Source organism: Chelonoidis abingdonii, chromosome 9, assembly GCF_003597395.2.
Source record: "Chelonoidis abingdonii isolate Lonesome George chromosome 9, CheloAbing_2.0, whole genome shotgun sequence".
In the NCBI taxonomy this organism is placed as follows: domain Eukaryota; kingdom Metazoa; phylum Chordata; order Testudines; family Testudinidae; genus Chelonoidis; species Chelonoidis abingdonii.
The window spans coordinates 65,749,621-65,762,794 of NC_133777.1; the positions used below are offsets into that span (position 1 = coordinate 65,749,621).

General features: G+C 39.8%; 1 protein-coding gene and 1 long non-coding RNA gene across 2 annotated transcripts in view; one reads left to right on the top strand and one right to left on the bottom strand.

Moving 5' to 3' along the window:
• The window catches only part of FBN1 (fibrillin 1), a 221,881-nt gene that overhangs the window by 118,633 nt on the left and 90,074 nt on the right, over positions 1-13,174 (bottom strand). Inside the window, exons 9-11 of the mRNA XM_032762923.2 lie at positions 8,503-8,628; positions 4,214-4,372; positions 584-751 (exon numbers count right to left, since the gene is read on the bottom strand). Coding sequence (XP_032618814.1) covers positions 584-751; positions 4,214-4,372; positions 8,503-8,628 — 453 coding nt within the window. The remainder of the gene's footprint in view (positions 1-583; positions 752-4,213; positions 4,373-8,502; positions 8,629-13,174) is intronic.
• LOC142047327 (uncharacterized) overlaps positions 1-13,174 on the top strand; it is a 28,405-nt gene that overhangs the window by 10,419 nt on the left and 4,812 nt on the right. The window lies entirely within an intron of this gene.

Genomic DNA, 13,174 nt, shown 5'->3' on the forward strand with positions numbered 1-13,174 from the left:
GCAGTCTGGCTTGCTGGGGATATCACAGTGTAGACAGGGAACTGTGTAGCCTGGAAAAAACCCTGGTCAGGAGGGAGAGAGATGCAGGTCTCTGCCCAAGAGAGGTGATGGCTGAGGAGCCATGATCCTAAAGTGGGTGCCAGGCCATAGAGGGGGAATACAGGTGCTGCTGCCCTGCACTGTGACAGCAAGGACTTGCAAAATGAGTAGCCTGCACAGTGGAGTGGGGAAGCTCATTATACTCCTTACTCTCCTGTGCAAACATGCAGTTGGGCTCAAGATCAAGTCTTAAAAATGACAACCAGCACAGCATATAGGCCACAGTAAATATAATGGAGAAGTAAAGATGGTACCTAATTAAGAGGGGATAATGTTACAGAGAATGCAAGTTACCACAAGGGGCCTGGTTACAGGGAAAACAGGACATAGTTACTCTGAAACCCAGTCAATGCACATGCAACCACCCAAAGCAAGCACAAGACAGCAACAATAGGAGTGTGCACACTGCTCCTGAGAAATCCACATTTTTAACGTGATAAAGACCCAGTATCCTGCAGGGAAAGGGCTAATATTTAATTCTTACCAGGACCGCGGGATGGAAGTGGTGGAAAAACAATGCCTGGCCGAGATGGTATCACAGGAATCTGAGGAGGATATCTTTCAGGAGGATATCTCTCAGGAAGAAGGATTGGAGGACGCTCTGGAGGAAGAGGTCTCCCAGGCGTTAGGTCACATAACTTGCGATATTCCTCTGAAACATGAATACACAGCACTTCAGTCTGGTGACAGTACACACAAAATACCCTCCTGGAAAATGGAGACCAAGTGAACTTATTTCGTAACAGAGGACCTCATTCTGTGAATCGTCCTTCCAGTGCAAAGTAGAATTTAGTACACAGTTCATCAGAACACTGCCACGAGGGGGCATCAGGGAACCAATCATATTCTTTTTATTTAGTCCCTTTCAGGCAAAACCTCTGCCGAACTCAATGGGCCATAAGAACTTTTGGACCAGGTCCCAAATTAACTACCATCCTGAAGTCCTTAAAATTCTGGCCTGTCCTGCAGACTGACTTCCACAGAAAAGCACTGATTTTCTGTGAAAAGAAAAAGAAAAACCTTTCCTGTATGTCAAGTGAAATTTTAAGGCTCCAGGGTTTTATTTTTGTCTCTTATTAGCATCTCAAGTTGTAAATCCCTTTATTAGCCCAGAATAAGAAGAGTGAACTTGAAGGCTAGATAATTTACATTAACAAAACCTATAATATGTAAAGTGATTTTATATATATTTTCAAGATGGTACAACTGATGATCACAAGGACACATCTTCAACTGACCTTCCAATCAAGTCCACAAAACACGTATATACAAACAGTGTGCAAATCAAAAGGCTTTTGGGGCAATAATGAAAGGGTTCAGTGAAAATGATTCTAAGATAAATTAATTCCTAAAAAAATTAAGTCGTATACTATGTTAAGTGTTCTGTACATACAAATTATAACCTGTTCCTAAGGACACTGCCAGGAAAGTTAGACTGAATGCTTTAGTTTTCAGTCTGACTGTCCAACATCTTATATGCTGTTCAATACGTTAGAGCAGATTTGTTAAATATGATATTAACCTAAGATTCTCTTTTTCCTGTCATGATCCACTGCATTTGTTTTGCTACTCTTGGACAAGCAGGCGAGACTAGAGAGATTGTTAGTATTGGATCACAATATTTTTAAAATTTATCACAGTTAGCAGGAATCTAGTTATATGAGAATACCAATGATAGAAAAGCTATATGCAAGCAATTACACCAGTTTCTGAGAGAGGAAATACTGTATTTTAAAGTCTGGTGGTTTATCAGCAAAGTAGCTGAGTATAACACATTACTAGAGCAGCCCCTCTCTACTAGAACAAATCACACCACCCCTGTTAGCAATCTACCCAATGGAGCCAAGAGACAGTACTACGAAGTGCTTAGGTGAGATGTGGACCTACTAGGCTGAACACTTTAGATACCTATTTAAAAGTATTTATAGTTTTAATGGTGAATCATGCCCTTCGGTATAAACAATTATTGCTGTGGTATGCAACAGAATACAGTGCAAGCCTTTTTATTGGAACTCTAATCTCCATGTATAATTGCCAGCAATAAACAGCCTATTTTATAGTAACAGCTGCAAGAGGGTCTGCTGCCCACATTGAAAAAGCAACTGCCTGGTTATGCAACCAGTGCTCTGCTTTGTATTACATTAAATTTCCTTATCCAAGTTGGAGAGACTTGGCCTCACCAATGTCATTCACTGACAGCCCTAAAATTCCTAGATTTGGGCTCACTCTTAGGACATATTTAGAAATCAGTGAGCCTGTAATACTATTGATAGTGCTGTGTGTGCCCATGTGTGTATCTAGCTTCTCTCACTGGAGGATTTGAAAGCACTTTAGAAAGGAAATTATAAATTACTAATTTCATTTTAGGTTAGGTCTACATTACGGCTGCATGTACAGTACAGATACTTCACAAGCCCCTGAAATGTGTATAAATAGCCGTGTAGAAGGTGAGACACCGCTTAGGTGAGTAGAGTAGAGACATGCTAGAATCTTAGGGTACGTACCCTGCATGGCTCTCTACACATGACATGCTACATTCTTCCCATATCCACATTGCTGGTTTTAACGTCCTGAAGACTCCCCCATGCTAAAGCCTTTCCCCACCACAGTGAAAGACTGACAGTGGGGAAAGGCTCTGGCATGGCAGAGGTAACGAGAAAAGGCTCCTGGAGAATTTCTCCACTGCTTCCTCCCTGACAGAGCCTTTCACTGCCATGTGCAGCTACACACCGCAGTGTGGATGCTACCTATTTTTCACTGTGGCATTTAGCTACACTGTACCCCACACGCTGTTACTCTGTCTTTAAGGCCTTTTCTGGTAAGGGAAGCACAAAGAAGTTAAAAAACTTGCCCAAGGCAGCATGAGCTGTCGGACTTAGCACAGGTTTGGGAGTCGGGAAGTCGTAGGTTCTCAATTCTGCTCTGCCATTGACTTTCTATGTGGTCTTAGGCAAATCACTTTTCTGCCTCAGTTTTTTCAGCTGTTAAATGGGAATAAATCAGGAGTTGTGTAAGGGAAAGCGGGCACGGTGTTAAAAGCAGAGGGGAACTCCCACTCTTCCCCCCTGTCTTGGGAAAAAGCACTTTCCTACAGCTCCCCATCCTATTTTAACCTACCTTAGCCAGGGAGCAATACTTGCTTGTACTAGTCTAGAATTCTAATCATTGTCTGTACACTGCTTCGAATATGTGAAGTACTATATGAATTTGAAGTATTATCATTCAAGTCACTCAATAAGACAGTGACAGAGCCAGGAAGAGAACCCAGGTTCTGACCTTAGAACCCTGCTCTCGTCACTAGATCATGCTGCCTCACTCAACCAGTTAAATAATAGGGATTGTAAACATTCCGCTATCCTGTGAAGCAAACCTAAATTTTTTCATTTTACATTGCTTTGCAGAAAGAGACCAATCCACCTCCTCTCTAGCCTCCTCCCTCTCCCTAGCTCCTGATCTAGTGTGAGCTCCCTCTCTGTAATCTTCCTCAAGTCTCTTGCACTCTTCTTTCCTGTGACTTTCCAGTAGGCCTTCAGTCCACCTTCTCTCCTAAACACCCTTCAACAGACCCCCATCCTCTGGCCCTTTCCACTTGGTTTCACAGTACACTTGTGCTACTACTCTGCTGGGCCCTAGCCAGCGCTGAGTCCATATGTCATGTTCTCTGGGACACTCAATGCAGTGTAAGCCAAATAACTGCAGAGCGCATGAATTCAGTGACAGTCAGGACCAGAGGTGAGGAATTACATGGTTTAAATGAAAGGATCCTCAGTGGTTGCAGGTCTTCAGAGAAAAGGGGCCAATCAGAAGACTGAGAGACAGGACAAAGGGAGATAAAGACTACCGGAAGGTCATGGTGAGAGGAGAGGTGGGAAGGAACTAGAGCCTACTACAGGATTGCAGTGGGAGTAGCCTGTGCCTATTGACAGGGTTTTTGAGAAGGATGCCTAAAATTTAGGTTAAGGCTGAACATCCAGTCCTTTAGAGATTACTCATCACTAGCCATAATCCTTTTCGTAAGATTCATAAGTCTACACTGCAAACATTACTCACAAAACAGGATAACTGAATAGGAAAGTGCTAAACCATTACTGTAAGAATGCAAAATGATCCATACCAGTAGCTCGGATTGGGCACATTTCAGGGGCACTCGTTGCCCCAGGAGACCAGCATCGTCCGGTGTCACAGCAGCATTGCATTTTAGTTAAAACTTGGGGGAGCTGATTGCCGCAACGGCCATTGGTCAGAGAAGAAAAACAGTATCCAGGACGTACATCTAACAGGAGGAAAAAAATGCACATGGAAAGATCAGCCCGATAAAAAGTGCATCTTTCATTTACAAATCCAGTGCCTATTGCTCCTAATGCTGCCTTGACAGCAAACGTATCGGTTTGCTTGGTTGAGTAGGATTGATTCAGTATCAGTAATATTAATTTTAAAAAATTGAGAACAAAACAAGAAATTGGGTGAGATTTGGTAGGTTGGGGGTTTTAAAAATTCAAAACCCAGCACAATTTTCTCAAGTGTTGCCAACTCTCAGGATTTGTACTGTAAGTCTCAATAAGTTTAGAGTTTTCTTTAAAGGTCCTGAAGTGAGGTGATGCGAAAATCTCTTCTTTCATTTTAAAAAGCCCTAATTATCTAGCCCTAATAGTTGCAGAGTAAAGCTTGAAAACGTGAACAAGAAGGACTCAAAATCCAGCAAGCAAATAAAAAGAACCCCAAGGGATTATTCTCAAAATCTCATGATTTTAAGCCAACCTCGTGATATTTGGGGCCTGGTTTAAGGATGGCAATACAGAGAGGTTCCCAACCTTTTGTGTCAGCTTGGACCCACTTGTGAGTCATCATACCACTGGCAGATTTATGGTTTCATTTCAAAACCAGGTGGAGTGCCATGATTTTTTTATGAGACTTTGCTGTGAGTTCTTAGACTCATTGAAACCTGAAAGCTAAAGTGCAATTCAGAGGTGCAAACCCTACAGGAAGTAAAACCAAAGAAAACGTGATGTGAAAAAAACTTCTTCAGCTAGGAGTCCCACGTTGTAATAAAATAATAAATGTATAACAGTGTGGGAGAGGAGAAAAAGGAGAAAGAAGAAAAAGCTTATTCAATATTTAGTGTTTCAGCGCCTTCACAGAAAAGCCCTATAGTGCTATAATTGTCAACATTATTACAACCAGCATCAAATCATCGTTTCAGCTTTAATTTAAAGGCTGTGGATGTACATTAACAAACAAACTATAGCTCCCACGGCTACACGTTAATTTATTTCTCATTAATCCTGGCTTTCGAAGCTGAAGTGAATGATGACTGAAATTACATATAGATGGCAGAGCAAGAAATTACAATACAATTACAACAGGTGCCATCGAATTGCTCATGGAGACGTGTTTGCTTCATATCTAAAATGGGCTAGCATGTGTTCTACAAAGAACAGCTTATACCAGGATTTCACCTTCTCAGCTCTTGCGACATTTTACAAAAAACTCCTATCTTTGAGGGGAAAAGAAAAACATCCAAACACCTTTTCAAAGTCTCTGATACAATCTGCAGTTTTGAGTAATTCTTTCAGCGTGTCACATCATGTTAACGTAATTCAACTTAAAACAAGCTGTAGCATGATTTGATGTTGCACGATAAACCAGGCAGTTTTTAAAGCAGAAGAATGCTCACTGTCAAAATGTAGGAGAAAAACATGGACGTAATCTTATCAGCATGCAACAGTCCTTAAATAAAGTGTTTTGGTTATCGAGGATGTGGCAGATTCTGCTGTCCAGCATCTCAGTTATCCAGAGTTCAGCAGATGAGATACTACAGTTTGTATAAAAATCCAAGGAAATTCCTTATTATTTTGAGGGAACTGATGATATTCAATGATCTGATGAGAAAGTCTGTAATGGTTTTGCCTTTCATGAGCTGGAATCCTAAACAAAGATATTAGCGGTACTACAGCCGATGGAGACAGTCAGCCATTGCTTCAAGTTTTAGAACTAATTTCAATTCAAACCACAGAATCAGGAAAATTTGAGATAGAAAAGACTTATTAGATCATCTAGCCCATGGGTTCTCAATTTTTTTTTCCATCCACAACCCAAAAGTTGTCCCATGAGCTACAATGTTAAAATGAATCTCAGACTGAGCCAATGAAACATCTATGTAATGTTCTCCCTGCTACATTAATTTCTTTGTTAGGTTTCATTCTGACTGTAGAATTATGAGGCTGGGGGAAGTGTTGAAAGGATGACAGGGTGAGGATAGAAGTGGTTCTAAGCCCTGCTCCTTAAACCAGGGCCCTTTATTTGTAGACCCAGAAGCCTCCTCCCCAGACCCGTTGGCTAACATTTATCTAACACTCTTTACTTGAGGACAGACATATTATAACTAAATAAAGACAATGTTCTGCCTGGCTCTAATGCAGATTTTGGCAATATCCTTGTTAATACTGCAAATGCACAGCTTGCAAATTAAGACATAAATCTAAACTATGTGCAGAAAATTAATAGTGCTTCACATTTAGCACATTTTTCCTTGTACGTGATGCCGAATGTTAATGATGGCTCGTGGCCTGGTATATCATTTACATTGCTTCCTGTCATCACTTCAATATCCAATTGTTAAACTAAACTACTTAGCCTGGAAATAGAGGGAAGGAGGAAGCAGACAGTATGGTTGAAAATCTGAAGGAATCTAATGTGAGTGATGGCATCAACAATCTTGACTGCACAGTATCTACAGAACAGCAGAATCTGCACTACACTAGTGAGTTAAATTCAAAATATTATTAACTAATATTATACTGAAGGGAAAATACACGTCTTATATCATCTCTATAGCAGTCTGCATTGCTTTGTGTAAACAAGCATCTAATATATAGAATATCTAGTGAGCAGCGCAGTTCTTAAGGAGCTACTTGTCCAAGGCAAGAAAAGCAATGACCAGGTGCATTCTGAACTCTCTAACTACCACCTAAGTACATAAACAAATACTGTGTCTGATAGTGTAAGAGATACTGTTAAAGGAAATACATTTCTGAACATATACAAAAGTATAATGGCAACCTTCACAATGAATCATGTCCTAAACTAATGTCTTCCCAAATTTCTAGGGAAAAGCACTTTTTTCTGGAAAACTCACTCTCTCTCCATACTTTCCTTTCAAGAGTTGTTTTTCCGCTCTGTCCTTTACCAACTGATCTCTTCTGAAAGATGCTAATATAGGGAGACTGTCTTATTCTGCCTGGTTTTCAGACCCTTTTAGAATTTTAAATAAACCAGCCAAAACCATGGAAGTTTAATTTTCATTTAATTTGAAAATGACTATGAAGGCTCTGGGTTTCAGGACTGAATAGAGAACAACATACCTGCAATAAGTTTAAAGGAAAGACAAGAAATTATGGTGCATCCTAAAATACCTGACCGAGTTGGAAACATACGGATCTTATTCTAGACTGGGGATATCATCAGTCTCCAAGTACCAGGGAGCAGGCAGATTATATCCTTCCCAAAAATAGTGTTACTTCAGTGCACTGTACTTTGGAGACCATGACACCAAAGTGTCAGTCAGTGAGTTATGGCAACCCCCGATACCTTGTCTGGAAGCACAGTAGCAACTCCAGAGATACTGCTTTGGAGCATTATGTGATGCAACATGACACAAAGACTGCTTTGGAGGGTCATATCCATTTCATCACATTCAAAGTAAGACACAACAGCATCATCACACTGGGAATGTCACAAAAATCAAACTACTGCAAGCACTTCAAAGATAGCAGCCACCAGCCAGGCTGATTAAAGTCATTACACATTATTTTCTTTAACGAAAAACATTTTGAATAAAACCTATAAAGACTGTGACTGACAATGTTTCAAATTTCTATGTGTATGATTTTATTTCTTAGGGTTGTTTCTTTAAAATAACCATGCAATGAAACACATGCTGCAACAAAGATTAATGTGGGAGAATAGGAAAATAAAGGGAACCCTGTAAAACAAGTTCAGCTCATTTTAATGCAACACACTTTTTTTAAACAGCTTTATAGAGAAACCCTGAATAAAAAGAAGAAGAGGGGAAAGATCACAAAAAAAGGAGAGAGGAAAAGGGATGACTATGGTAAATACTGTATATCATTACCTATCTTTTTAGTTAAATATATCAAATGATTTCAGAAAGGGAACAGCCACATGGACTTTGTATTAAGTTGCAAGGTATCATTAGCTACAACAGCAAAAAGAAAGAAAACAGAAAAGTAATCTTTTGATGATGGCTGTGGGCACTTGCTCTCAAGAGGGATTTCAAGAGAGCTCCTATGGTTATTAAATATATTTTTGTATGATATTATCTACTTTTATGGATATATGTATATCAATTGCATCTACTACTCCAAGACATGGTTTTATACTCACCTATACATCTTGTGCCATCAGGAGCTGTATAAAAACCAGGTGGACATTTGCAAAAGTAACTGCTAACAGTGTTAGAACACTCTCCTCCATCACAGATTCCAGGAATGGTGCTGCATTCATCAATATCTACAATAAAAACAGAGATCTGATCAGCTTAATTATCAAGATTCCAGTATTAAAATATTTATCATTATTGTTATTTAAGATCAAATTCCTTTACTACAATGGAGTTATGCCAGCAATGTTTATAATATGGTACCAATAGGTGGCACTAAAATGGGAGCAGAGCCGTATTTTGTTAGGCATCAGATAAATAAATACGAAAAAGTCTTAGCCCTGAAATAATCTGAATCTAAGGAAATACCATAATTTCTAAATTCCAGAAGCACCAGAGAGTACACTTGTCATAAACAGATGGTTAAGGGTTAATGTCTCTTTTACCTGTAAAGGGTTAAGAAGCTCAGTAAACCCGGCTGACACCTGACCAGAGGACCAACAGGGGGACAAGATACTTTCAAATCTTGGTGGAGGGAAGTCTTTGTTTGTGCTTTTTTTTTTTTGTTGGTTGTTGGCTCTCGGGACTGAGAGGGATGGGACATCATTCCAGGTTTTCCCTATCTTTCTGAGTCAGTCTTTCATGTTTCAAAATTGTAAGTAATAGCCAGGCAAGGCGGATTAGTCATATGTTTGTTTTCTCAACTTGTAAAGGTTTCTTTTGCTGGAAGGATTTTTTTACCTCTGTTTGCTGTAACTTTGAATCAAAGGCTGGGGGCGGGGTCCCTCTAGTCTATACGAATCTGAGTACCCTGTAAAGCATTTTCCATCCTGATTTTACAGAGATAATTTTTACTTTTTCCTTCTTTAATTAAAAGCTTTCTTTTTAAGAACCTGATTGATTTTTCCTTGTTTTAAGATCCAAGGAGTTTGGATCAGTGTGAAGCCTCTCAAGACAACCCAGGGAGGGGAAAGTCTGGGGGGAAAAGGAGAGGGATGGTTAATTCCTCTTTGTTTTTAAGACCCAAGGGGTTTGGGTCTGGGTTCGGGTTCCCCAGGGAAGGTTTTGGGGGAACAGAAAGTGTGCCAGACACTAAATTCTGGCTGGTGGCAGCGTACCAGACCTAAGCTAGTAATTAAGCTTAGAAGTGTTCATGCAGGTCCCCACTTCTTGTACTCTAAAGTTCAAAGTGGGGGAAAAACCTTGACAACACTTCACTGTTTAATAATGATGGGTGCTACCCTGAAACTTGATTTAAAATGGTCGAGGGAACTTACTGAATGTAGGCAAAATGCAACATCCCACATTTAAATTTAGCTGGTGCACTGGAGTTAGCAGTCTAATTTTAAGAAACTGCCATTGGATCTTTAATGACCACAAGTGGTCCAGAGCCCCATTTTATGTCTCATGGTAATTCCAGAACTACAGTATGCCACTAACACCATGCTTGGGCTCCAGTTCAGCTCCGACGCAAATGGAAGTGTACCACTTACCGAATCACCAACACCACTTCCTGCCATGCCTAGGTTTTTCTTGGAAGCCTCTCACTCAAGTATTGACCAGACAGACCCAATTTAACTAATAAGATCCGTTAGCATTACAGCACAGGGCAGTCAATGAACATCAACCTTCCTGCTTCTTCCATCTTTAAATAACATTGCCCTAATGCCACTTGTACTACTCTTTACCAGCATACAATATTTGTCTGAAATAAAGGTTTCCATGTGCTATAGATTTCTAGACATAAATTGAAGTATATAGCACAAAACAGATGGCAGAAGGCAGATCACATCCATGATTGTCTTATATGTTGATCATCACTTTTAAACAAAAGGATCTTGCAATGAATGCAACCTGTAAGAGATTTATTGCCCATATACAAACTCTTCAAGTGACAAACAATTTACAGGAAAATCTTCATTGTCAGCTTTAAAAAATGCCCATGCCTCCGTATATCTGAGCATGCCTGCTGACACTGATAACAGAGTCTGTAATGCTGAAGGTTCTATTCCTTCCACAGCACGGCGCTTATGTGACCTGCAGTGGCATGTCCATATCAACCTATGCCAACATCAATTGCTGGTGGTAATCAGGCTATAGTACTTTGTCATCCCTTTCTTTTTCAGTGGCTCTTCCCAATCTGCAGCTGGTATCACTTAGCTCTCTAGAGAGCTCAAGCACACAGGAATGGAAAGACAGACAACTTTTTCCATTCTCTGCCATGTAAGTGCCTAAATTAAGAACATGTAACTATCAGCAAACAGGAAGAAGGAGTTCTGGCAGCCATAAAGGCAGGCTGCATTCTGGAAGATGCTCTGGCAACCAACAACAACCACCTGTCTAAATGTCTGTAACATTAACATGCAGCCCTCAATGTGATGAGAATCCAATGGCACCAAAGGCCCAGATGAATCAACAAGATATAGAAAATAAGTGAATATAACAGGGGTCAAATTCAAATTAAGTAGCTGAAGAAGCTTAACCCCAATTTATTAACAGTCCCTCTTACGTGCAGCAAAAGAAAACAAGGGATAATGTCCTTGGCCTCTGTGTGTCTGATTGTGTGGAACATGGCAAGGACTATATTGCACCTTTCATCCAGAGACATACAAATCGACAGACCAATTCTATACACATGTATGTAGGAATCACTTCTTCCATCAATGACATATTTGAAATGAAATATAGCAAATGGTTAACAGCTACATCACACAACAAGTTAGGGCACACTATGAAGATATCTATTTTATGTATTAAAAATTATTTGAGGAAAGTTTGGCTACAATAGCTGGGCTAATACCTTTACTAATTCCCACAGGGTCTTTAATGAGCACAAATAGAGAGGATCTCAATTGCACATCTCCTTGGAGGTGTCAATGTAAGAAAAAATAAATGTTATTCATTTGGCTTCCTGCCATTATCAGCCTGAGAATCAGGTGTTTAGTTTAAACCATCCTATAGTGAGATCTGCTTTCTCTGCTAGGAGAGTACAGACCATCTAAGAGTATATAGAGATTGATTCATTCTAAAAGCCTCCTCATGACCATCAAAAATGCATTCTTCCAAACATCTCAGTGAGCTGTTATGATGTCATTTGTGTGGGCCACATTCCACACATTGGTGTATCGGACAGGTGTGACTTCTTGTTCAGTGCTATTTAAAGGGCGTTGTCAAAGCTTGAGTCTGAGCTCCCTGGGAGCAGTGTTGAGACACTTTGGCTTCTGCACCAGGGTTATACTCCACAGGAGTCCTAAATGTCTCAAACAAAAAAATGTGGAAATTGAATTTTGGTCTGAATAAAGCACTTAATTAACAGAGAAAAATGCAGTTGTAAATGGATCTGATTCAAGTATCTTCTGACTCAAGTTCACCACTGTTTAAACTCAGTGTTGCCACTGTTTATATAGACTCTGACCTTTTTAAAAGCAAAATCACCACTCTTTATTTTAGGTTGAGCCTAACCCAAACAGCATTTCACTGTTTATATTACTGCTGACATTAATATAAATAACAGTGTCATTATTAAGCAAGTAAGTTTTATAAAGGTAAGTATGTCTGAGGTACTTGCAGACACAAAGGTCACTGCAGAAAGAATTATCCCCCATCATCACCATCAAAAAAAAAGTTACTTGGCTTAGCATTAGTGAAACTGAAATGGAGATGATGGCATGAATCAGTGAAACAATCTAATATTTAATTTTCTAAATCTAATCTTTCATCACCTGTGCTGGTAAATAGCACAATAGCTAAAAGGTTTTTGGCTTTCCAACTAGTTCTGTTGTCTCACAAGCTAAGAAAGATCAGAGTTGATCAGAACTTGGATGGAAGACTTCCATGGAAGAGATACATACTGTGGGAAGTATAGTGTTGGTGAGTCAGTAGACAGCTGAGCCAGATCTACAGTACGAATGCCAGAGACGGCATTAGGGCTACCAGAGATGCTACTTAACAGACAAGATGTAGAACCAAGGACTTGACCATCTGTGGTGATAACTGATCCTTGGGGTATCCTAAAAATGATTCCAATTTGAGTAAAGTATTTTGTGCTTAGTTATATGGTCCCTTCAGTATTTTGAAATGGGGTGTAATGATGCTGTAAACTGTTCAACAGCCATCTCATTTCACACCAGAGGGAGCTGAAGTGTTATTTTTAATTATTTGTATTGCAGTCATGTCCACAGCTCCATTTGAAAGTAGGCCCCATTGTGCTGGGCACTGTTCAATCATTTAATAAGAATCAGTCATTGTCTCACAGAGCTTCCAGTTTAAACAGACAAAAGGTAGGGAAAAGGAAGCATCATCCCCATTTTACAGATGGGGAACTGCTTCACAGAAATATTAAATCACTTGCTAAAGACTACACATTAGGTCCACGGCAGAGCCTGGAACTGAACTTAGGTATCCTGAGTCCCTATCCAGGACTTTACCCACAGACCACCCTTTCAACAAAGTGATTCCTGCATAAATATTTGCACTGTTTGTAATGCACTTAGAGATCCTTTTGGATTAAAAAACCATATAGATATGCCCATATTTAAAAGCCACTCTCCTCTTCGGTATACAAAATTTGTCAGAAAATTCTGTCATTATTAAATCAAACTTCAACACAATGCTGAAGCAGCAGGTAACTAGAAGTTCGGTCTTTTAAATGAAACCTAAATCCAAGGGCCTGCCTGG